At 45.6% G+C, this 26,747-nt stretch overlaps 1 protein-coding gene across 3 annotated transcripts in view; it reads left to right on the top strand.

Moving 5' to 3' along the window:
* The first annotated feature begins 149 nt into the window (after positions 1-149).
* hmcn1 (hemicentin 1) overlaps positions 150-26,747 on the top strand; it is an 88,828-nt gene continuing 62,230 nt past the window's right edge. For all 3 annotated transcript variants that reach the window (XM_077016327.1, XM_077016328.1, XM_077016326.1), the window contains exons 1-10: positions 150-673; positions 18,667-18,737; positions 20,233-20,391; positions 20,505-20,627; positions 22,079-22,250; positions 22,372-22,478; positions 24,787-24,907; positions 25,153-25,416; positions 25,678-25,822; positions 25,928-26,049. In XM_077016327.1, the coding sequence (XP_076872442.1) occupies positions 406-673; positions 18,667-18,737; positions 20,233-20,391; positions 20,505-20,627; positions 22,079-22,250; positions 22,372-22,478; positions 24,787-24,907; positions 25,153-25,416; positions 25,678-25,822; positions 25,928-26,049 (1,552 nt within the window). In that variant the 5' untranslated portion in view covers positions 150-405. The remainder of the gene's footprint in view (positions 674-18,666; positions 18,738-20,232; positions 20,392-20,504; positions 20,628-22,078; positions 22,251-22,371; positions 22,479-24,786; positions 24,908-25,152; positions 25,417-25,677; positions 25,823-25,927; positions 26,050-26,747) is intronic.

The raw sequence follows: 26,747 nt of genomic DNA, 5'->3' as shown, positions 1-26,747 counted from the left end.
ATAGTTTTAACAATGTTAACGAGATTGCCACTCTGAAACATTCCTTTACGCACAGACGACCCCCCCCCCCGAAGAGTAACGCCACGGTCCAATCAGCGTGCTGATCTTCAGGACCCAGTTTGCAGGGGTGTCCCAGTCCAGCCGTGTGTAGGTGATCACAGCAGACCCGTTTCTGCAGAGACTTGGGTCAGATGTCCTCACGTCTCGGCGCAGGCGCGCGTTTCTGTCCTCAGTGTTGTCCGGAGAGGGTTGCCCTCCGCTTTTTATTTTATTTCTTCAAAAGCTTTTCATTGTGTACATAAAGCCCTTTTTCCAAGAAACAGATGTTATCATATTTTCATCAAATGTCTCTGCGGTTTCTTCGGTTTCGTTGCTGAAGTAAGAGCATTAAGAACACATTTCAGAATGGCTCTTGGACGTTTGACTCTCTTACTTGTTCAGGTGTGTCTCTCTGGAGTTTTGTCAGTAACTCAGGACACCGGTTCTTCTGAGAGTGCCAAAGAGCAGATCCCACAGGGTTCCTCAACCTTAGCCTTCGTCTTTGATGTCACCGGCTCCATGTATGATGATTTAGTTCAAGTTATCGAAGGAGCGTCGAAGATCCTGGAGACTTCTCTTAGTCGTCCGAAGAGGCCACTGTACAACTTCGCCCTGGTCCCCTTCCACGACCCAGGTAACATCACACGAGTTCAGTGCCCATCTTCACATTGTTTCATATTTGACCTAGACACGTTGTGTGATGCATATTAACATTATATCGTTTATATCATCACATTCCTCCAAAGCAAAGATGTCTTCACACTATTACTATTCTTTTACCAGTCAGCCAAACGCAATTTTAACGTTTAAATGTCTTTCGCATGTGGTGCATTGGTTTAACTGTATGTAGCTGGTTTGTAAGTCTGGACCGGAGATAACTGCTCCAAACTCGCACCTCGATGATGAGTGTCAAATGTCCCAGTTTGCCGAGAGACGCTGGTCCCCAGTCCTCCCACCACGCGCACAAAGGTGCGCGCGAAGGCTCGTGGCGCGCGCACCGTCCAGATGTTCCGCCATGAATTCACCGTCATTATCGATACAAATAAGTGCATATCGATCAGGATGTCTTGAACTTTTCCCTTACACACTGTAGTGTAGCGAGGGAAATATATTTCACGAAGGACCCAGATGAATCTTTGAGGTCCGACTCAAACGGAACCGGTGTTGCTCCAAAACCCGAGACCAGCGAGTTCTGTGACTGTACACTGTAGGCTACACTGTACATTAATATACTTTCACTGCCACACTTCTGTTTCATTCATCTTTCATATAGTTTCCTGTGAGAACCTACGGATTATAATTGAACACTCGTGTGCAGTCAGAAAACGAGACCCTACTATACGTTCATAATAAACGAGTTAAACTAAGTTGTTATCGGGTGTTGCCGTCCACCTAAATTCATTTACACCAATATATTTATGTGTGGGGTCAGCAGAGCCAGAAATAGAAATCAGAACACCTAAAAACATTTTGATTGATGTTTAACTCGTTTATTATGAAGGAAAGTGGGGTCAGATATTCTATGGTGACCTGTGTGCTGCTGGCCCTAAATCATAAATTAGGGCCGACATCAATTTATTCAATTTGAATTGACCATTTTGGCTGATGAGATTATGTTGTCCAAGCACATAAAATATGAACATTTGAGTTTGTAAATAGGTCCGACCGAGGCGAGGTCATCGAGCCAGTCCGGTACCCAGAGAAAGTTGTGAGTCCCACTTGCCCTCGACCAGGTGGGAGTGGAGGTGTGTAAACTGAAGGAATCTAATGCTGTTTCGTTTGCCAGGTGAACGTCTACCCATCCCAATCCTAAATCTGACCCACAGCCTCTTAACGCCCTGCGCCAAATATATTTTCCATCCGCACTTCGGAATTTCTTTCAAGATGCGCGCCGTATCTGGTTATCGTTTCAAACCGCTGTACACTGTAACTAAACCGAGAGATTTGCAGCATGAGGAGAAAAAAGAAGAGACCCTTGGAGAGAGAGAGAGGGAGAGAGAGAGAGAGAGCGCTGTGGTCAGTTTTCCAGATGTGCTGTGTTCTAGAAAACGCACCCTGTCAACTTCTCTCCCCTCTTGTAGATAGCATTTGTCAAGTGTGTTATTTAGTCTGCTCAAGAAACAAAATAATGTAAGAAAAAAAACCGCATAGTTTAAATAAATAGGCGCAGTTATGAGTTTTAGTGGTTACTTGGGCAAACAAGGGGCATTGCACAGAAGTGTTAACTGTTTAAATGTGTATCTGTAAAAATGAGTGTCATGGGTCATATAAGGGTGGCAGGACCTTTTATGAGGATATTGGTTTGTCTTGATGTCGTCACTTCTAGGGTCTTTGCTGTGAGGCACCGTTCCAAGGTTTCACTGCACTGTATTTTCTGTCAAACAGTTTCAAAACAGTTTTCGCTTCAGTTTAAATAAACCTTATTTTGGGAGTTTATTCTGAAGACACGACACTGAGGCTAACAGCCAAACCCGAAGCTTCAGTCCTCAACACAGACGTATATCTATTCTCCCTCGACTACTCCTTGCAGTGCTCAGGAAGTGAGACTTGTTTGTTTTGGCGGCCTTTGAATCAGAGTTCCTTTGCCCTGGCCCTAGCAAACTGGCCGACAGTCGGAAGCCTAGGAGATCTGTGCCTAGGCACAAGAGTTTTGGGGGGGTTTTTTATGCTGTTTCTGGATCTTCTCCTGATGAACAAGCAGGACCATGTGGGAGGAAGAGGTCATGTGGGCCTGTAACTCCACACCGCAGGTCCTGGAGGAACCCTGTGCAGTTTTGCGTTCTGCCTACTCCGTGGAACATTGTGGCGACCTCAGGAGGGGCTGGATCATGTGTTTGTTGGGGCAGGAAAAGCCATAAAGAACCTCACGGGGGTTCTCCAACACTGGAGATGGGAAACAAACACTAATGCAGATGATGCACAAAAGACGAGAGCTGGCGTTCAAAGCGCAGGCTCGGGAGAAGGAAGCTTGTAGCTGCCTGTGACTTAGAAGAGGAAGTGGAGTGGTCTTCAGGCCTGAGGACGTGGATTAATGGGGAATGGGTGTGCAGGGGCCTTATTGACTTTCACACATCAAGTTTGATCGTCATGGTTCCAGTTGTTCTCTTCGTCTTGTTCTCTTGCTCTTCATCCTCGTCCTGTACATTTGACCTTTGATGAGATTACCTCTCCCTGTGTGCTGACTGCGAGCAACATGTAACTGGTGTTAAGAGGAGGCAAGACACACACTGTCGTGGGACAACGAGATAGTGAGAGTGAGATCCTCTGGTTAACATAATTCATGTAAAGGCCTCACACTCGGAGAAATGGCAGACGTGAGCGCTAATGTCTTCACCAGCCCTCCACTCTTAAATGACCGAGAAGTAAGTGTTTCAATCGGCAAAAGCTACCAGAAAATGTAAAAACTCAAACATGTTAATTTATAGCTGATTTGAAACCACCGTGAGATGTTTTGAAGACCTGCGCGTGAGATGAAGAAACGTTCACGAGTGCATTTGGTCCCATTGTTGCTGACATTCTGGATCACAGGCTGAACATCCTGAAGGACGCGTGATATACGCGCGTGTCACCCGTTGGCACGGTGACGACGGGAAGCTTGTGTTGTGATTCGGATGTCAGCGATAGTGTTGTTTTCCAACAGCAGATATCGCCAAACACTGCACAAGTCATGTTGTTTTAGGGGAAGGGCTAAAGCTTTTAGTTTTTTAGTAAGCTCATGTTCTTGTTAGCCCTCTTTCTCTCTGTCTCTCTTTCTCTCTTCCCCATCTCTCTCTCTCTCTCTCTCTCTCTCACTCACCCTCTCCCTCTCTTCCTACCTCTCTATCTCTCCCTCTCTCTTTCTCTCTTCCTCTCGTTCTCTCCCCACTCCCTCTCTTCTCATCTCTCTCTCTCTCTCCCTCTCTTTCTCTCTCTTTCTCTCTCTCTCTCTCTTTGAGTGTCAGGGTGAGCTAACTGTCCAGGGAGACTGATCATCGCACGGGCATGTTTCACCTGATGGCTTCAATTAGACTTGTAGTCCCCTCAGACAGTTTTTTTCTGGAACATTCCTGTCATGTCTTTCTTCACCTTCACATTCTCTCTTCTTCACCCTGCTGCTTCACTGTAGTCTGCTACCTTTGCCCAAAACCCTCAGCACGGTCAGTGTATTCCAGAGCTGCTCTTAGACTTAAACACACACACACACACACACACACACACACACACACATACACACACACACACACACACACACACACACACACACACACACACACACACACACACACACACTAAAGCACCTTGTTTAAGGTTCCTTTGTCAGCCCTTTGTCTTGAGTGGCTATAGTCAATCTTTGAATCCTCAGCCGAGACCAGATTAGAAGGGTGGTGTGTCTGGCGGGAGCTGCGTCCATAATGATGCCATTAGGTAGGAATTCCTGGAGGGGGGAGAGAATGCACCCCCCCCCCCCTCCTTTTTTTCTTTTTTTTTTTGTTGTGAGCCGGGTAGACTGGATCTGGGTGTGTGTGTCTGAGTACAGTGTAATTCTCTTGTCTCATCTCAGTAATGGCAAACTGGGAATTTTCATAATGGCCTGTAATCTGAGAGCAATGTGCTGATGTCAGCGCCTCGAGCGTCGCACCAGGCCCCGGTGAACTCTTCTACACGCTCCGTCATTAGCGCGGGGCACGTTTACATCACGTTTACATCACATTTACATTCACAGCATTTGGCCAGTGTTCAGAGCGCTTACAGAAGGGTACTGTGTAAGGCTTCCCAGCTAACAGAAGCTATGTTTCCCCATCATCTGGCCCTCTCCGCGTTTTCCCAGGGAATCTGTTCCTCGGAGAGCATAAATGCATTTTCAGTGGAGTTTGCATTTTTCTTCTGTGGATGTCATTGTATACAGCTCCGCTGAAAAGCCCCAGGAAATCTGGAACAGACAGTATCTCTGAATCAACAGGAGGCCTCTGAGATTTCAGCTTGATTGTGGCCACAGGTTTCAGCTGCTGATTGAACTGCATGCATTCTGGGTTTTGTTTGGATTGGATAATGGGATATTACATGACCCTTCATGGCTGACGAGGGTGGTGTAAGGTCATGTGCTGGGGGGGGGGGGGGGGGGGGGGATGTGAGAGGACTTGAAACAGATGATGAAACAAAATACAAAGATGAAAGAACAATAGGTCAGTCTGTGTGTATATGGATTTGAGTTTGAGGCAAATCATTTTATCATCCACCAGTCACATACAGTGGGGAAAATAGGTATTTAGTCAGTCACCAATTGTGCAAGTTCTCCCACTTAAAAAGATGAGAGAGGCCTGTAATTGACATCATAGGTAGACCTCAACTATGAGAGACAAAATGTGAAAAAAAAATTGAGAAAATAATTTTGTCTGACTTTTAAAGAATTTATTTGCAAATAATGGTGGAAAATAAGTATTTGGTCAATAACAAAAGTTCATCTCAATACTTTGTTGTATATCCTCTGTTGGCAATGACAGAGGTCAAACGTTTTCTGTAAGTCTTCACAAGGTTGGCACACACTGTTGCTGGTATGTTGGCCCATTCCTCCATGCAGATCTCCTCACGTTTCATCTTCATTGCCCTTGCTGATGGAAGGAGGTTTGCACCCAAAATCTCACAATACATGGCCCCATTCATTCTTTCATGTACACGGACCAGTCGTCCTGGTCCCTTTGCAGAGAAACAGCCCCAAAGCATGATGTTGCCACCCCCATGCTGGACAGTTGGTATGGTGTTCTTTGGATGCAACTCAGCATTCACTGTCCTCCAAACACGACGAGTTGTGTTTTTACCAAATAGTTCTACTTTGGTTTCATCTGACCATATGACATTCTCCCAATACTCTTCTGGAACATCCAAATGCTCTCTAGCAAACTTCAGATGTGCCTGGCTTAAGCAGGGGGACACGTCTGGCACTGCAAGATCTGAGTCCCTGGCGTCGTAGTGTGTTGCTGATGGTAGCCTTTGTAACGTTGGTCCCAGCTTTCTGCAGGTCATTCACTAGATCCCCCCTTGTGGTTCTGGGATTTTTCCTCACCGTTCTTGTGATCATTTTGACCCCACGGGCTGAGGTCTTATAGGTCTTCCATTTTCTGATTATTGCTCCCACGGAAGATTTCTTCACACCAAGCTGCTTGCCTATTGCAGATTCAGTCTTCCCAGCCTACAATTCGGTTTCTGGTGTCCTCCGACAGCTCTTTCGTCTTCACCATAGTGGAGTTTGGAGTGTGACTGTTTGAGGTTGTGGGCAGGTGTCTTTTATACTGATAACGACTTCAAATAGGTGCCATTAATACAGGTAATGAGTGGGGGAAAGAGGAGCCTCTTAAAAAAGAAGTTACAGGTCTGTGACAGCCAGAAATCTTGCTTGTTTGTAGGTGACCAAATACTTATTTTCCACCATTATTTGCAAATAAATTCTTTAAAAGTCAGACAAAATGATTTTCTCAATTTTTTTTCACATTTTGTCTCTCATAGTTGAGGTCTACCTATGATGTCAATTACAGGCCTCTCTCATCTTTTTAAGTGCGAGAACTTGCACAATTGGTGACTGACTAAATACTTATTTTCCCCACTGTACATGGTGGTAATATGAGAAATACATAAGGGTTCAGTGGGCCTAAGAGAGCTGCAGCTGTGTGTGCCTATTGGCTACAGTGACTATGAGCTACAGTGACTATGAGCTACAGTGACTATTGGCTACAGTGACTATGGGCTACAGTGACTATTGGCTACAGTGACTATGGGCTACAGTGACTATGAGCTACAGTGACTATTGGCTACAGTGACTATGGGCTACAGTGACTATGGGCTATAATGACTATGGGCTACAGTGACTATGGGCTACAGTGACTATGGGCTACAGTGACTATGGGCTAAAGTGACTATGGGCTATAATGACTATGGGCTATAATGACTATGGGCTACAGTGACTATGGGCTATAAGGACTATGAGCTACAGTGACTATGGGCTACAGTGACTATGGGCTACAGTGCATTGAACTGTTAACTGAAATGTGCAACCCTAGCGGGCTGCTAAAAGTTCATTTTATATTCATGAATACAAAAGGCAATAATCAGAAAAGTCTTTTTCATATCATGTGACCTTTGAGGAATTTGACCCATGACCTATTTATGCTTTCACTGTCTAGTCCAGGAATAAGCTTCATTAAAATCTGAAAAACTGGAAGTGGACCTCTCCATATTTAACAAAAAAAAAAAAAGATATTTTCTGCACTTCTGTGTCAGTGGCAATGATTTGCGATCTTCTCTGAACTTATAACAGGCGTGGACGACCTGTCAAACACCTGGAAAGACGGACGCCATTATAAGAGAGCGTGTGGAAACCCTTCCTGGTTCAGCCCGTTTTGAGGCTTGGACGTGAAAGTGTTTGTAGAAGCTGACACAGCTGAAATCTCCAAAGTAGACCCTTGACTGGAAAAGTGGATGGACAGAAATGGCAGGACTGAAAGACACACCAGTGCCAAACTGTATGAGAGCCACTAGATGACAGTTTAATCCAGAATTTAAATGTGCTTAATGTGTTGGTTTTGGAGAAGCTCTGTGTGGTTTGGTTTCATCATTAGATGACTGACAGAATTCATCACAGAGACTTATTCGGTTTTATTTTCTGGATAATCTAATTTTAGACTAAATAAAACATTAAGCGTGGATGAAAATCTTTCATCTTTCTCTGGAAAAACAGTTCATGAAGTCTAATCGATGGAATTTCACACTCCATGGTCTCGACATAATAAGGCTGGGAGAGGTAACCTTGGTAACCACAAAGTAAACACGAGAGATGATTTTATTAATTTTTTGTGATGTCTGTTTCATGATCATACAGATGGCTCTGTTCACGTTCTTTTTGTAAGCAGACAGGCTTAGGAACTGAACTTTAAAATTTATGCCATGATTTTGTGCCCTAACATATAAAATTCTGACATTTTATACATCTGTGAGAAATATTTCTGCAATGATTTCTCATTATGAAACCAGAACACTGTTCAGTCATGCGGTGTGACTTTGATTTTGATTATGTGTTTGTGGCACATCATTAAAGGACTTGGTGCATTCTGTAACCTTTTGTAGTACTGACTCAATACTCCTTGTTGAAACATGTTGGCCTATGAGATGTCATCTCAGCTAAAGATGGGGTAATACAGGACGCCCCTGCCCTTCAGGACGCCCCTGCCCTGCAGGACGCTTTCTTCTGAAAGCAGACTCTGTCGTTAAAGTTTAAAACATGCAGCAGTCCATGGGCAAGGAGCAATGACAGGGACTTTAATTAGTACAGATCTCATATAATTCTATATATAATATGAATGTATCAGAAATAGCTGTTTGTAACTGGGAGTACTGACACACAATTGCACCACGCACATTCTGATTTTGGCTTTGATGGTATTTAATGTTAATAACACTATGCAGCACACAAAAGTTACTCGTATAGTACCGTTTCCCTTAAAGTTCTTCAGGCCAGTTTTACACACAAAGCTGATAGCCGAAGATTAAAGTCTAGACAGGCGTTAAAAAGGAAACGCACTTCTGTTTCTTATTTAATGTGATTGAATCTGCCTCTAACTGGTAAAGCCATCTGGACATATTAAGTGCAGATCTTGCAGCTGGTGGTGACTGGCCGGTTTCGTGCTTACGTTCACCTTTTCAAATCGTCACATTTTTTCTTTCATTCCTTATTTTTTTGCCAAGTGCGGTGCAAAGCATTCAGGTTATCACGTAGCACGAAACGCTCGTGTGCTGCGTGACGTGTGCTGACCTGCAGACTTGAAGAGTCTTATTGATCAGTAGTGTCGAGCTCTTTGCGGTCTCTCTGTCTCTCCATCGAAACAGTCACTTTATTTCTCTCCATTTCACACTCTTCCCATTTTGGCTTCTGGTTTTCATTCCTTCCACCATCTGTCCGTCCATCCATCCATCCCTGTCTCTCTTCATCTTCCTCTTCCTCTCGTTCTTTCTCTCCCAGGGGACTCGGCTTCGTTTCCTGAGCGGCTGTGAAAACTCGGCTCACGGCTTCCATGTCAGCTTTCTCTGTGTGATGCAAACTGAGTTTTCTTACATTTCTGTAAGCTTTATATGCATTAATCATGTTTATGTTGGGGGTCAAAGGTCAAGTGTTTCATTTATAGTGAACTACTGACATTAGTGGTGTTTTATATAGTGTGTGTAAGGTAAGACATTGGCCTGTCACGGGTGTGTATGTGTGTGTGTGTGTGTCTGAAATGGATGGTTGGTGGTGTTTGGCATTACCACCACTAAGTCTTTCATTTCTCGTGTGAAATTCCCTTCATGTTTACAGTGTGACACAGAACCTGCTGTTTTCCAGTGATTACGGGTCACTCAGCATCTCCGTGTCCAACATCAAACACCACAGTGGAGCTCCGTGGATGTATAACATCCGAGTGACATCATAGATCTCTGTGCCTTCGCCCCACACAGCCCTGAGATCTGCTAGAAACAGCCGCATTTTAATTAACACGAAGTCCATATGTTTTAAAGCACCGAGTGATTGTGTGGTTTCCCTAAATGCTAACGCTGCCCCCTGTGGTGCCATGTAAGTGCATTTCCTCTCACATTCAGACTAATGTGATCTATGAAGAGGTGAATCTGCCTGTAAGAGCGTAGGGGGAGTGTGACCTTGGATAGGGGGGTGTGTGGCCTCAGGGGGTGTGGCCTCACGTTGGTTAGTCTTCCTGACAGGAGCATGTTGGTTAGTCTTCCTGACAGGAGCATGTTAGTTAGTCTTCCTGACTGGAGCACGTTGGTTAGTCTTCCTGACAGGAGCACGTTGGTTAGTCTTCCTGACAGGAGCACGTTGGTTAGTCTTCCTGACAGGAGCTTTTAGGAGCTGGTAGTTGGCAGCTGCTTCATTTGTTCAGAAAATCAGCCATGCAGATCTTTTAGTCTCTTCAGCCAGTAGGCAATGATAATGTCAGGACCAGTGGCTGCTCAGTTTTGCCTTTGGACATCTGCTGTTACAATGCCGACTGTATAACAGTCTGTGAGATCTCGTAAGCACTAAGCACTTTCCAGCAGGTGTTGTGTGATGATTCATGATCCCACACCCTCTTCCAGTGGTGCTCTGTTTCAGCTCTGGGTGGATCACCGTCAGGGTTTGCTGCACTGTAACTGAGAGTATACTTTGGAAGGTTCGTTACTGAAGAGTGTATTTATTCTTTTGGCCACGGCTTCTTTTGTGTGTCTCTGCAGTCTAGATGGTGATACTCTTGTCCTTTGTGTAGTGCACTCTAGGGTCTCGGTTATGGACCGGCCAGAGGAGTTCCTCTGTTGCCAGACCCCCATCTTTGATCTTCATGCCCTTCTGGAGCTCCATCTGATTTGTCTGCATCTTGGTTTCCAGTCTTTGCATTCAAGGGGGCAGCAGGGCTGGCATGTTAGCAGGAGAGACTACTGCGTTGGAGTCTAGCACTCCTCTTCTGGGTGCATGTAGAGTCAGAGGCCAAACGGAGCGGGTGTCGATCCCGCACTCTGACCCCGCAATACGCCACAGTCACAGGACTCCAGCCTCTAGATTAAGACCCAGAGTGGTACACTCCAGCCATCCCAGCAGTCCTAAGACATGTCCAGGATAAACATGCTGTCTGAGCACGCACACAGATGCCGTCCAAAACGCTCTAATAGGTTTTGGCATTTGTGTTGCAAGTGCTTTCATATGTTCACTAATCCACCTCATTTCTGCTATTGTGAACAAGAACGTGAACTAAAACAGCATTTTACTAACTTCACAGATGTGGATAAATGACTTAACGTCTATTTTCTGTTTCAAATATAATCATTTCAAGCCTCTGTAATTAGTTTTGTCTTCTAAGAAGCAGGTGCTGTGCGCTATTTACCCAATATGGCTGTAGCTTTTGCTCTCTTGTGTCCTCGTGTTTGATATTTATAGAGTATTCCAAGTGCTTCCCATTTCTTTATGTCACTGCGTTCTCTTGAAGTGTAGTCAGTCCCAGCACGGCCAAACTCTCATCTCTCCAGTTATTCACAGACCCCGAGGTCAAAGAGCCAGGGGTCGGCCCCTGATGCTGAGAGAACTGTCTTACCCCGTAACATCTTGTAGTGATTATCGGCCTCAGCAGTGGGGAAGTGTAATCTGGCAGTCATGCTGTTGTGATGCTGACCATTCATAAACCTGTGCAGACTTTATCGGCCGTGGCCATGGCTGCAGGATATAGGCTGTGACCATAATCTCATAATGACTTCAAATCCCTTTGCGTTCCCTCTCCATTATTTCACTATTATAGTTTTTTGATGGCTGAAAATTCTTTGGCTGTCAGGACATCGATGACATGCAGATGTCTGAATATGTCTGTCAGCATGCACGCTATCTGGCAAATGCTGTGTACACCCCCCTTGGTTCCAAGATCTTGTATAAGTAGACGATCCAGCCCTGTACCTTTAGACCCCACATGATATGGGTGCCTTCATGTAGTCTGTGTTTTGTAGAAATTGTGCAACCATGGCATTTTTCCAGTGACTCCTGAGAGAAGCTTTGTGCCGTAGGAAGCTACCCGGATGTTCTCACACACTCTGGGGGAAGCACACACCCATGTTTTGACAGTTTTATGGGCCAGCTGCTGGTGCCAATCAAACTCTAGACACTGGAGTCTCCGGGCCGACCTCAGCCAGTGGCATGCAGCCCGTCCTAGCTGAGCCAATTAGGTCGGTCAAAGTTGGAAGCACGTCTGGGTGTTGGGGACCCCTGGGGCAGATCCTGAGTCAGACTTTGCCCTTTACTTCTGCTGATGTCAGCTGTGCCAGACCTGTTTTCTCATTAAAACACACACACACACACACACACACACACACACACACACACACACACACACACACACACACACTGTAGTAGACAGTTGTAGAACAACACTTATCCAAGCATGTTTCCACTTTACCAGATTATCCTGGAGCCTTGAGTTTTTCAAATCACAGATGGCGCACACACACACACACACACACACACACACACACGGTATGTATTGTCATCTGATGGACTTGTCCTGCACTCATCTGTCTGTCAGGGATGAGCTAAGCAGACAGCAGAATCTGAGACACCTTTGTGTGTTTGTGTGTGGATTTGTCTGTTCTCTCTGTATGTGTGTGTGTGTGTGTGTGTGTGTGTGTGTGTGTGTGATTCCAAACAACAACTGCAGGCCCTGGGATTTGAGCCCAAACAGTTTCCACAACAAACTGAGTTTTGGAGACAGCATGTTAAACCATGAAAGGGCCACCCAGACTCATCAGTGAATAAGCATTGTGTCCCTGTCTCTCATTGTCACTCAGCCCCTCCCTCTCTGCTAGTCAGCCCCTCCCTCTCTGCTGGTCAGCCCCTCCCTCTCTGCTGGTCAGCCCCTCCCTCTCTGCTGGTCTGCCCCTCCCTCTCTGCTGGTCAGCCCCTCCCTCTCTGCTAGTCAGCCCCTCCCTCTCTGCTGATCTGCCCCTCCCTCTCTGCTAGTCAGCCCCTCCCTCTCTGCTAGTCAGCCCCTCCCTCTCTGCTGATCTGCCCCTCCCTCTCTGCTGGTCAGCCCCTCCCTCTCTGCTAGTTAGCCCCTCCCTCTCTGCTAGTCAGCCCCTCCCTCTCTGCTGATCTGCCCCTCCCTCTCTGCTAGTCAGCCCCTCCCTCTCTGCTGGTCTGCCCCTCCCTCTCTGCTGGTCAGCCTCTCTATTAATTTCTCTTGTACTCTTTCACACACACTTCTTGTTCTTGTTTTTCTTTCTTAATTTGTCATTCTCTTTGTTTCACTCTTATGGTCTCACTTGCTTTCCACCTTTTACACGTTCTATATCTTACTTCCTCTATCTGTTTCTTCTTACACACACAACATTTTCAAATAATGCACAGACTAACACACTGAGACAGTGAGCAATCAGCCAACCGAGCTCCTCCATCCGTGCAGAGCCCCGCCCCGAGGCTGAGGGGAGCAGGGTTAAGGGGACTAGGGCTGAGGGTGTAGGGTACAGGGTGTAGGGTGTAGGGAGCGGGGCTGAGGGCACTAGGGCTGAGGGCACTAGGGCTGAGCCTCTCATAGTGCAGCTGATCTAAACCAGAACCAGACTGGTTCTCTTTTTCCACTGACTCGCTGCCCAGCTCCTTAAGACGGGCAAATGGGCCCTGCCCAGACCCACTGGGAAGAGCCACACGTGTGATTCCAGACCGCCTGCCTGTGTTCACTCTGTAGCGTATGGCTGTGTCCCGCTGCATGGTGACGTATATATGTGCTTTGGGGTGTCACCAGGACATGGGGTGTGTGTCAGGAGCCCCCACTGATATGCAGACGTTTTCTTCTAGTTTTGGATTTGATGTGGTTAGCCCTGCCAGCGAGTGTGTACATTATTGATTCGTCCCAGGATACGGGATGTGTCTACATGGAAGGCAACTCTTGCTAACTGAGCTGTTTTCTTTTTTCAGTCAGCGAGTTCTTTACAAAGACTCACAGTTTCCTTCCCTCTATGGCAAAATCTTGAACCAATTTAATTAACCACAGGAGATTAATAGAATGTTTAACAGATAATTTGTGAATAGGTCTTAAAACTGTACTTTATCACAGGTTTTTAAACGCAGTCATCTATTAAGAGCATGGACTGATGTATGTTTAAGAGACATTAGACATGCTAATTGGGGTTAGGTTGCCTCTGTGGTTTTCAAGTATTTCTAGTGTATTTGGCGACACTTAACATGTGTTACTGACTGACTGTTGATTTTCCATTGACTGCTGGTTTGTTTCCCATTACTCCCATTACAGTACATGCTTGTAAACATTCCATCTTGAGTGAAATTCGCATATCCTCTACACAGTTGCTTTCATTTTTCACTGATGGTTGTTCACTGGAAATTTTCAGACTCACGTTCATCGGGAACAAACCATGTTCAGGAATCTCACACACGTCTTACTAGATCGACTGTGGGAAAACAGAGGTGAGGTTATAGTTTCTGGATAAGTTGTCACGCTCTCTCCCTCCACAAACTAGACACAGACAGATTGACACTACTATAACAACTGAAACTGAACTGATCCTTGCAAAAGAGAGTGAGATAGAGTGCTTGGGGTCAGACCCCAGGGGTAAGTGGACTGGGGTAAAACACACACCTGCCAGTTGTTAGTGTACTTTAATGTACACAATGAAAACAGTATCAATATTGTTGGTTATAATCTAGTCTTTTTTATTAAAAGTATCAGATTGAAAGAAATCATCTTTCCCTATCCCAAACCCGGTGGGTTCAGCTGGTGGAACAGGCTGTGCCCTGTGCTGGAATGAGTTGAGCTGATGGTTAAGTTAAAGTAGCTTTTGACAGTGATGGACAGCACAGATAGTATAGGATTGTTTGTAATGTGTCGTAAATATGCGTGAAGTACGTGTTCATGGAGACGGAATTCAACCCCTGAGGCGAGGGGCAGAAAATGAAAGCAAATGTTCTTGGATGTTAATCACATAACCTGCTGAAGTGTAGTCAAAGGTCTGCCCTGATGTTTTAAACTCACCATTTCTACATTTGTGAACCTTACGTGGTGTGGTGTTCAATCGCAGTAGTTCAGAAGAGCTACGGAGGAATACCAAGTTAGGCTAATCAACACAATCCTTTATCTACATGTTGTTTTATCTTAAAAGAAACCGTCATATAGCAACATTATTGTACATATAAACTATAAAATAAATGCTGAACTGTTGCTGTCAAACTTTTTATTTTAACAACTCTCCTTCACGCCATACTTATGAAGACCAACTAATATAGTCTCAGAATCTACCCGTTAACTACATTATTTTTAATGGATAAAGCTATGAAAATGTAAAAAGGAATATCATTCTTAAAAATAATTTTGATAAAATGTAAACCCCCGCTTACTTGAATTTCAGACTTAATATTTAAACGGTATGAGAAGCAACTTTTTTTTATTTAACTGGCGAATATAGCTTAGACGAGCTAAACTAATGATAAACCACAAACTGCATATACAATGTGATAAATATTCGTCTAAATATGTTTTAGCGATATAATCTGTAGCTAAACTGGTTAACTGGCTAAATGACGACTGACGAGATTATTTGCTAATGTTAAGCCTTGTGTGGCGACAAAACTGTCATTTAATTTATTCTAGCAATACACATGCTTTATGTCAACAGTAAAAGGGCATATCGCAGATTAAGGGTCAAAGAGACCCAGCAAACACACCATAATCACAGGGTTACTTTGAGGAAAATGTGTTTTATTTGAAAAAACAAGAGAGATGTGTCATTAAATGGCAGGTAACGCCAAAAACCGGGCCGGCCTTGTGCTGTTGAAGTGTATTCCATCAAATCCCCCATTTGCATTTAAACATGCACATTATCCCCGTAGTCACATACTTTACCTCAGAGACCAAAGCAACGGGAAGTATTCACTCTGGTAATTACACACAAAACGTTCAAGACGGATTGTCTAAGATGCTCTGAGGAACTTAACATTTTTGCGCTTATGGCGTTTCATTTAGTTTAAAAACAGTTCCGTACATTCCTGAGGACTGAGCTCATAACGCACGTGTTCGTGTTTATGCCACGGATGTGTTAAATATGCCGAACCGTGTCCTTTGTAGCCATGCGGGATTTGCGTAAGCGGTCAGTTCCCCGTCAAAATGTTGGGAGTCTTTCCATTGAGGTTCTCTTTTTTATCTTTCCTGTTATACTAAAGTGTCACTGTTCGGTTTATGTTCAGGGGTTAACAAACAAGTGATCGCTCCTTGGGGAAAATATGACCAACTGCAACCGACAAGCTTTGCATCTCCCGGCTGTGTAGGAAGGATTGCAGTTTTGTTCCGTTTGTGTTGTGTTGGGCTTGTCTTAACCGTGACACTGTTCTCTGCACCAGAGTGTGAGTAAGGTGGTGTGAGGCCAGTTGAGATAAAGCTCTTTAATCAGGAGATGGATGTAGACCTGTGTAAAGTTTTCCAGGAAAACTTTTCCCAAAAACCCATGGTTTTTTGAATGTGTATTGTAAAAGAAATACAGAGATTTTTGTTCCATTAAAGTGAGTTTTCTGCCCTTTTGCGAAAACACCATGCCCCATTAGCCAGAAAATGCCACAGCATGCTTAACACTTACAGAAGACATGATGTGACTGGGTCCAAGCAAATTATGATCCTACTTTAGAAGATCTTGACATAACTCTGGGGTTCATTGTTTGGACATGGGCTCCCGGGGGCTGATAAAAGCTTCAGGTTCTTTGTTTGGACGTAAGAAGGTGAGGCCTGTTCAAAAACTCATGGGTCTTGTCAGACCTATTGAATGCACATGTCTCCGTGTGTCTATCCAGAATATAGCTCATTTCAAGAAGGGGAGAGGTTCAACAAGATGGATCCCTCTGGTTTTTATGAATACTGCATGGATCTGACATATAGGCCATGGATTCGAGGCTATCTTGTAACATAGTTTGGATGACAGGCAGGTTTGGGAAGATTGCTTTAAATGGCTTCACTTTCTGTATATCTCCCAGCCCGTGCTCCTGTAGGTTTTCTATGCACAGATGGTTTTCCCAGGTCTTCAGTGTTTTTGAGCTTACAAAGTGTTTTTTTGAAATACTCTCCATTAAATCAATCGATTTTAGCCATTCTTTCATACTGAAGGGAGACGTGTTCGCTCTGTATCTGCATGTAGTGCTGGAACATCTGTGAAGCTGAGGTCACTCGCCTCGGTGCACAGCGTAACCCAGCGTACAGCTGCCCTGAAATGCTTCACAGTTCATTTGCGCCGAGAACAAAGCAGGCACCTACTGACTTTGGCCGCGGAAGAAGAGCGTGAAGGCGTCCAAACGGAGCGTGAGGTCATCCGGCACGTGCTGGCGCTTAGCGACAGCGGAACCATGACCTCACGGCGAAGCTTCCCACCACTGGCATAAGCACATACCTGGGGTGTAAGGTCTTTCCTGCTGGGGGGGCAGCTGATGTGAGCCGGAGATGAGAACATCGCTTACAAGAATGCGCTGGACTTTAGTGCTGAAGGTTTACTGGTCACCCACAGCACGGCTTCTTTTACAGATACTTTACAAAAGCTGAGATTTACTCATTCTTTTTTCTTTTGTAAGGGCCCTCAGACACTGCTATCTAATGATCTAATAATCATTTCAGTAAGTGCATAGCTATATTAATAGATAATCAAATCAGCATTCAAAGTGCGACATTTTTCTCTCTGAGCTGTTGCTCCAGTCGTGCACACAATTACTAGAACTCTTTTGTATATTTGCCAGTGAATGTAACTGTTAGAAATCCTAGAATGAAATGCAGACATCATAGTTTTATGATGTGGACTATAATGGACGTGGATCGCTATGACAGGCTATCATCCACAGTGGCTCATGTTCACACAGGTTAGTGAGAGCCATAGCTTAGCATAATTAAGCTCCAAGGCTCCACAGGCATGTGTGTGTCCTTTTAGCTGACTGCCCCTGTTCTGGCCTTGATCTGTGGTTGGCATGTGAGATATCAAAGCTTTTGGTCAGGAACAAGCAAACGTGGGCTGGGTTCCGACTGCTGGGACACTGCAGGATTTTGAACAACAGCATTACAAATTGCTAACAGGATTGCTAATTGCTAGATGCCATGGCTGTAAAGTATTGAGATTTAAAACTTGCAGCATTGCTGAAGTGTTTCTCCATGAGCTTTTATGTGAGGTAGTTCACGTAGTTCCCCATGAACTGTGTCAGTAGATCCAGAAGAACCGTCGGGGACAGGCTCCTTTCTCAGCACTGCACACACATTTGCAAATGTGTGTTTTACAACGTGTGTGCATTTGCGCATAATACCAGTGAAGACAGGGTTTAAATCACATCAACATCTAGTATTTATGACAAACATTAAATAATGTCATAGTCTTATGGTAAATAATTACATGGTTGTCATTTCTAAATGCGCCGTAACAATCGTTCCAGAACGTTCCCAAAGACACGTCTGTTGGCAGCGTCATGGTCCACACCTCTCCCATAGGTGCCTTATATACATCTGGAATAGACCCTGTTTCCACAGGCTTCCCTTATTAATTGGGGTTTGTAAAGTCGCTGTTTGGCCATGAAGGCTTTCAGGATAGTTCCATCATTTCTAGCCCTAGAAGCCTTCATGATGTTGTTTTCAGTGCAAATAAAATGATTTGCTGTAATCACTTTGAGGACATTCCTTCGTCCAAACAGCCAGGTCCCATAAGTGAACAGGAATAGTTGTGTGGAAAGACCGTTCATCACCATTAGGTCCGCGCTGGTGCGCATACTTGGCTGTGTGCTTGATAAATCACACTGTGTTGTGTGTGTGTGTGTGTGTGTGTGTGTGTGTGTGTGTGTGTGTGGTTATTCCTCATTCCACTGAAGCAGCAGTTCTAGAGGCTTTCCACAGTGATAAATGAGCAAGCAAGCACTTCAGAGGAAGCTCACTGTCACAAACCACGACCTTTGAACCTGGACATCCGCCGCTGTCTGCCAGTTCAAATATTTGGCAACCATGAGGAATTCAAACAAACAAAAAGAGAGAGAGAGTCTATTTTAATCACAAGCTCCGAAGAGTTGTTGGCATGTGATCCATCCCTCACGCATTCCTGCCACTCATGGAGTTCTGTTTCTCCTCCTTGTTTCCATAGAGATTGGCCCGGTCACCATAACGACAGATCCCAAGAAGTTCCAGAATGAGTTGCGGGAGCTCTACGTGCAGGTGAGTCTACACACCTGCCCACATCTCCAGTGTAATGAGCACAGTGGACACACCAAACATCCTTCCTGGGTTCACGTTCATTTGTATAGATGAACAAACAATTGCTACAACACGACGAGTGCGAGCAAAGCTCTCGGTCTGCACAGAACACCCCTGCTGGATTTATCTTGTACAAATAGCTCCGAACCCGCACGGCCGTGTCCCCGACGGCCAAGATGAGAGAAGCGTGTCCGTCAGAGAGGTGGAGTCATTTTCCGCCCCAAGAGACGGCAGCCGTGGCGTGTTGGAGGGAACGCGACCAGGCGTGTGTGCTCGTGAAAGTGCGCTCTCCGTGTCAGAGATGTTCAGGAGCACGAGGAGTGTGTTTCGTCTCTTCGGAGCTTGTCTGAGTGATTATGAGAGTACAGGCACATACGTTGTCTTTTGCAGTTGATTGTTGCATGGTGGTTAATAGGAAGAGACGGATGTAGACAGAGTGATGAAGTGGTGTTCTGTTAAACGACTGGCTTTTTGCCAAGAGGAAGTAGAAGTCGTGTTGTCCAGGTTGGCTGGAGTTTGTTGCAGATGTGTGCGTTGAGGAAGAGGGTGTGTGTATGTGTGTGTGAAAGGAATCTAGCATCCAGACAGGAGAAACTTGTATAAATATGGCAAAGATTATTCTAAAGTGTGAACAATAATATCCATAAACATAAAACATAAAACACATTCAGCAGCATCACATCTGAAGACGCTTAGAGTAGTTAATCCCGAAATGTTTCGGATTCCTACAGGCTGTGAGGAGCCATGTCATAATGTATAACACAAGAGGCTGTACATGCACACACACACTCTTGTTGAAGCATGTAGGAGATAAAACAGGGTTTTTTGTGTGTGTGTGTGTGTGTGCGCATGTGTGCGCGCGCGTGTGTGCGTGCGTGTGTGTGTGTGTGTGTTTGCGTGTGTGTGTGTGTGTGTGTGTGTGGGTGTGTGTTCGTGAGGAAAGGTCCCCCAAATTCCATTCCATCCTTTGGAACAAAGAGACTGTACAAAGATCGTTCATTTCCAGATGTTTGTTGGTCCTTCAGACTTTAGGAACGCAACATGAAGACAGGTCTTCTCAAGATGCCTTCCCAGCAGACAGAACAGAGAGAGAGAGAGAGAGATAGAGAGGAAGTTAGACACACATGTACAGGGACTTGGATTTGATATTTCTTAAAATTGTTGTCATGCTGAGGTAAAGTATTTTAATGGCAAAACCTTTCACCAAACAGGAACTTCATCCTTCAACTGGTGACAAAGTAGTTTTGCTTATACAAACAAGATTATGCTAACTCCTGGTTACAACACTGGCAACATTTTAAATCCATTGCTTCATAGGTTCATAATTAAAAGGTGTGAATCTCGGCCCCAATGAATCCTACTGCAGTGCATAGTTTGTTGTTTACTTCAATACAGATTAACAGCGCCGTTGTGTTTATGAATATTGATGATGATTATTAATACTGAACACCAACAGGGAGGTGGGGACTGTCCAGAGATGAGCATTGGAGCCATTAAGATCGCCCTGGAGATCTCTCTACCAGGGTCCTTCATTTATGTCTTCACAGATGCCCGTTCAAAAGACTACAAACTGACCCACGAAGTCCTACAGCTCATCCAGCAAAAGCAGTCTCAGGTGGCCACGCTGTTCCCTTCACCCGCAGTACAATGTCTGCTTTACAACGTTGTATGTGTATCGGAGGAGTCATTCTAATGTGTGTGTGTGTGTGTGTGTGTGTGTGCGCACAGGTGGTGTTTGTGTTGACTGGTGACTGTGATGACAGATCACATATTGGCTATAAGGTGTACGAAGAAATAGCCTCCACCAGTTCGGGACAGGTCTTTCATCTGGACAAGAAACAGGTCAATGAGGTGAGAACAAACGTCTTCAAACGTATTTGTCCACTCTTACTACTCTTACCCTTTACTACTAGGTTTTTCCTTTTTTTTCCTGTTTGATTCACTTTTTTACATATGTGCACACAATCACATCTCACTTGTGCACACACGTACTGACTAGATTCAGATCCCATACCCGACACCACTTTTGTACCATGACCTTATTACGTGCAGCTAAAACCCCAAAAGTATTGCCACAGTACCTGCCGAAGCTGTTTCACGTCTGGATGTCGAGGCGTTTCTGCCGTGGTCTTGTTGCAGGCGTGCTAATGTTTGCAGCATGTGTCACAGAGATGGTCTGGCTCCATTGCAAGCTTCAGGGTCTCATGGGGAATGTAAATATGGCCTTCAAGTGAGACCTTGCTTCAGCAGCACCCTGGAGAACGTTGGACGTGCGTCCAAAACCCTGTTTCACTCTTCAGCTTTCTGGAAAACATGGGTTCCGAATATTTTTATCTTGCAAAAGGTCCAAGAAATTTCATATCACTCGTCATATATGTTTAGGTATACTGATGCGTGCCATTCTGATGTTCGAACTGAATCATAGTTGGAATGGACCCTAAAGGCACAGTTGAAGATTTCTCTGGCTATGAAACACTTAACACTCTTTCTCCTGTGCCTCCATAAAGATGGAACTTAGTCCTGCTGTTGATCTTCAATTTCTTGGTATTCCACCTTCAGGAAGTTCACAGATTCACTCTGGGAATGTGTGTTCAATACTGGCTGGTCAGTGTGGTGTCTTCCATTAACCCCTGCAGTTTAAAGTAATGACCTCTGCATGTGTATACGTATAACTAGGTCTTCAGTGAACTTTACACACTAGTTTCATGCCAGACATGCTAAAGGAACATCTTCAAAGAAAGACTGAGTTACTTCTTAAAAGGTCAGTTTTACATTAGCATAGGAAACTGGCACTCTGCATGAGAATGGCCACAGCTGTGTGGTGAAGTGTGTGCACAAACACAGCCCTGTGCAGGAGGCCTGTTTGCAAACAGATGTTAACAGATTCCACATCACGCTGTTGCTCGTGGTTTTTAATATGAGCTCGTGTGCTTCTGCTGTTAGGCAAGCTCATGTCATCCTACCAAAGCTCAGTGGTACATGCTTCACCTGCGTGCTGGAGGAACTATGTGAGTTTGATTGTGTTCCACTCATGTGGTTTGGGTGAAAGGCTCTGACCACATGTAAAGGCTCCGGGTTCAGAGGTCACATGTTTATCGCACCAGACCAGAATCCCTCTAGTTACGTCTGTTTGGGTCTGTGGCCAACAAACCTGAGATCTGTGCATCTGGGGTTCAGCTTGACCTCATGTTCACTCGTCTCCCTGTCCGTCTGTCTCCCTGTCCGTCTGTCTCCCTGTCTGTCTGTGTAATTCACATTCATTATATAGAGGTGTTTGGATTTGGATGTGATTCTTCCTTTAGGTGCTGAAATGGGTGGAGGAGGCGGTCCAGTCCTCCAAAGTTAACCTGCTGTCCACAGACCACTACCGTCCAATCAGCAACTCCTGGCAGATCCCCTTTGACCCCAGCCTGAAGGAGGTAACAGTCGCTCTGAGCGGACCTGCCCCAGCCATCGAGATACGCAACCCACAGGGTAGGAAGCCTCTGAACAGACACATCTTTACTGAATCCATTAGCTGAATTCAGGCCCGTAATCTAGCTGGGCTGCAAATCAGTCCAGTTTGATGAATCACCGTGACGCTGCACGTTTCCAGGGAAACTGATCGGGAGCAAGGATGGGCTAACGGATCTTCTCCACATCCCCAACTCGGCCAAAGTTCTCAACCTCAAAGATCCGGAGCCGGGCATGTGGACCATAAAGGTGAGCAGCCAGTGGGTTCTTCATCTGGATGGGATTTTTGCCAATAAGCAAATGAGTAATGTGCTTCTGCAGAACAAATTCGGTTTGGTACCAGGAGCCCAGTGATGGCTGTGAACATAATGTGGAGGCAAGAGGCCATGTTTCTGACACTGGTCTACCGGTTTCTCCCCCCTTCACTTCACTGGGCCTAAAGCCCGGTTACTGGCTCCTTGTTTGGGGCCCCCGGGCCACAGGCATGACCAGTAGGAACTGGGGATCACTGCATGCTACCCCAAGTCAGAGTCCACACACCAGTAAAAGGAAATAGCACAAATGCATTGGTCCCTGTGGGCCCCCACAACGTCTGGAAGTCTCTGAACGGGCTGATTCTGTAGTGTTTGAATGGCTTGGCGTGCTGGGTGATTGATGAACTGTGATATGGAAGGAATAGTCTCCCCTTCACCTCACCGGACCCTGGAGTCTTCTCCCAACATTATCTATGAAGATAGCGGCTTTTCTTATCATCTCCCTCTGTCTCTCCATTCAGACTTATTCCCTCCTTCTCTCATTCTCTACACACCCTATCGCTTAATGCCTGTGCGAATTGTTCATTGCGGATCGTGTGTTGTGGTTTCGGTGTGTCAACAGGCTTCCAGAGACCGTGTCCCCCTGTGTCTCTCCACACAATCCGTCATGTTCACTCCCTCCATCCTCCGTCCTAGTCTGACTTCATCTGCGTATTCTTCCTTTCTCTCCTCCCCTTTCCTTCTTGGTCTTTCCTTTGGAATGCCTTTGCAGGAAAAGGCGACGTTCCCATGAAACATGACTGGCTTAAAGGACTGTGTTACCATAGGGGTCTAACCTGACCCTAACGAGCTGCGTATAGCTAGATAACAGGGCAGACTGATGCCATGACTCCTGATTGACTGATGCCATGATGTTCACAGAGCAGTCCGAGTTTGCTCTCTCGATCTCCACAGGTGTGGGATCACCCGGACTAAAACCAGCAAACTTCCATTGATGGGGGGCAAAAGCTGTTCTATTGCCCCCCTCGGGCGCAACAAATGTCAACAGGTAAAAAATACAGACTTAGTCTGAAGTGCTTTAGCCTGTTTGGACAACAGAACTCAGTTTGATACTATCAAATCTCAACTGAATCAGTGAAAGTTCAGACTGCTTGTCATCTCCAAGCTCATCTCCAGGGCCCAGTCAAAGATCTGACCTTCAGCCCTGCTGCTAATTAGGTGTTCATGACCTGTGGAGGGTGGAAACCCCCCCCACACCCCTGCTATCTGCATTACTATCTCTCACTGTCTCTCTCTCTCTCTCTATCTGTCTGTGTGTCAGTTCAATTAAAATATTGCTACAAGAGTCAAGAGAGGTTTTATTGTCTTTTCAAATACATAGAGTACACAGTGAAATGAAACAACGTTCCTCCAGGACCATGGTGCAACATTAAACACAGTGCAGACAAAACATAAGTGTAACGGACAGACAGTACAACACAATACAGACAGTACAATATACATAGTGCAGACAGACACTTCACTAGACAGAGAAGTGTAAGAGGTAGGTTGGATAGTAGGTTGGATCACGATCACTCTCTCTCTCTCTCTCTCTCTCTCTCTCCTCCATAGATCTTCTTCCCTGTAGTCCCTCCTCCTGCCTCTTGAGGAGGTTCTCAGGAACACAGACCCGGGGCTGATGAGGCTTTTTGGCTTTCGGCTCCGTTTTCTGTTTCTCTCACAGCCCCATGATAACAGTTTGTGGAGGTTTGTCGTTTCCAAAGTATGTGAGCAACCCTCAGGAGCTGTTGCCATGGTTGTCAGCGGTGTGGCGAGGTCTCTGAGCCCGGCGCTGAAGGTAGCGCCTCGAGCCCTCGAGCCCTGTGCGCTGGTACAGTCATAAAAGACACAGGAGAACCCAGCGGTACCGGTGCTTAAACGACCCAAATAACGTACTGTCCTTGCCAAGGGAAGGATTCTTCTCTCCCATTATATCAGAACATTCACTCGCATTGTGGCAGTACTGTGTTTATTTGGACACAAATTGAGCTGTAGTGTTTCTCCATATGTTCACGTATTATCCAGTTTTTGATGTAGTTTTCTATCAGTTATTATGGAACTACTGTGTTGGTACATTCTCACGTCACCGTTCACAAGCCCATCAGAGACGCCCTCTTCACGCCACGAAGCAGCGTACTGCTTCAACACCGCTTCGTCTCGATTGTGTCTTCACGGTTCGGTAAACGTTTTCAGGGTGTGCGAACGCGAAGCCATGAACGTGCTGTCCATGTCGAACTCTTTTTCCGATGCCGTTGTGGTTGTAGACGATCAGTGAGGGACGCCACTCCGTCCGGATCACTGGCTTGAGCACCATCGATTTCCGGGCCGGATTCTCCCGGAAGCACACTCTGGATTTCAAAATGACCTCTAGCAGGCCTGTGCAAGGTGGGTGAGATGTGATCTGTATGAAACTCTTACACAGAGCTTATGTATAAGATATAAACCACTCCATGGCACGTCTTTTTATATAAGGGCCTTATTGTTGTCTTGTATGCTTGTATGTTGTGTGCTGTGAATATGTCTGCTTCAAGAGTTCACTGAAGAACCTATAAACCTGGGGAAAATCTCTCTCTCTTTCTCTCTCTCTCACTCTCTCTCACTCTCTCTCTCTCTCCTACACACACTCACAGGAATCCCCACCTTCATCCTGCTGAACACCACCGGCCTGTCTCGTCCGGCCCGGGCTGACAGGCTGGAGCTTCTCGGCATCTCTGGTGTGGTGATGAAGACACTGCCGATCCGTTACTACCCCGACCGCGAGCCCTACAGCGTCTGGAACATCACAGAGTTTGTCCCGCCCGACGACTCCTTCTTCCTGCGAGTGACGGGATATGACCGTGACGGCTTCCTCTTCCAAAGACTCTCCAGCGTGCTTTTCTCCAGCATCGTCCCTGGTCGGGCCCCCAAATTGCTCCATATTTCCAAAACACATTGGGATGCATTAACTTCATTAAGCCCATAGCATTGTGGGATTGTGAAAATGGTCCTTAAGACACAGAAGAAATTGTTCTCAACTTTATCCTTTCAACATTCAAGCATTGTTGGAGTTGTCTGTCTAGGATTTAATCAAAGAGTTTCTAGTATAGTTAAGATAAAGATAGCAACAACGGTAATTATAATAATAATGTCTTTTTTTAAACTGCCTTGGTCACCAGATGCTCCCAAAGTGAGTATGCCCCCCCACACCCCCGGGTACTACCTGCAGAAGGGCGGTATCACCTGCTACGTGGAGAGCCTCATTCCTTACACCCTGCGTTTCACCAGGGACGGAGATCGTCTGGGAGAAGACCAGATCTTCAGGTGCTCCATGCTAACGAGTGTTGACTCGGTACATAGGGAACGTAGATGTTGTACATGTGGGCGCTACTCTTTTGGTCTTTTGCTGAGTGATTGATGTTGAAACAGCGAGTCGTCGAGTGCATCGTGGGAAATCGTTCAGGTGTCTCTGAAGGATGAGGGATTCTACGACTGCATCGCCATCAGCAGCGCAGGAACGGGCAGAGCGCGCACCTTCCTCGACGTCTCCGGTGAGACAGCCAAACATGTCCTCATCAAAGATCCTCATAAGGGGTCGATCGTGCTTTCAGAACTCCATCTATCTCGATCGATCTCCCGGCCCTGGTACGGAACATGAACAAATCTTATCAGCACCTCCCACATCCGAAACAACTCTATCAAACTGTGGTGACTCTGTGGGTCCCAGCTCACTGGTGTCCTGACCTGTTCTGTGAACTGTAATGGATCACGTGTGTAATGGATCACACGTGTGCAGCTCCAGAGGACAGGAGGCTAATCGTGTCTTTCACCATTTCCCTTCACTGCCTCTAGATCCTCCCCTAAAGGGGCGTAGTTTAATGTAGACTCCTCGTAGTCTGATTCTGAATGTAATGAAATGATGAATTAAAACCATGCTCCATTATGTGAATAATCAGAGCTCCTAGTGTTCCTTACCCACCAGAGCAGCTGAGGGCATTCCTCACAATTAATGGGCTGTTCTGTGTGACTAAGGTTTACTACATGCTCAGTGTATTGGACACACACACACCCACACCACACACACACACACACACACACACACACACACACACACACACACACACACACACACACACACACACACACTTGTGGAGTAAGGTCTTGGGAGAGTGTTATTTGAGGACTGGATACGTCCTTTATAACGTCCTTTATACTTTGTTTCTGTGAAACACATGTATGTTCTTTGATG

The sequence above is a fragment of the Brachyhypopomus gauderio genome, chromosome 9 (assembly GCF_052324685.1).
Source record: "Brachyhypopomus gauderio isolate BG-103 chromosome 9, BGAUD_0.2, whole genome shotgun sequence".
Lineage (NCBI taxonomy): Eukaryota > Metazoa > Chordata > Actinopteri > Gymnotiformes > Hypopomidae > Brachyhypopomus > Brachyhypopomus gauderio.
This window is presented reverse-complemented; position numbering and strand designations above follow the sequence as displayed.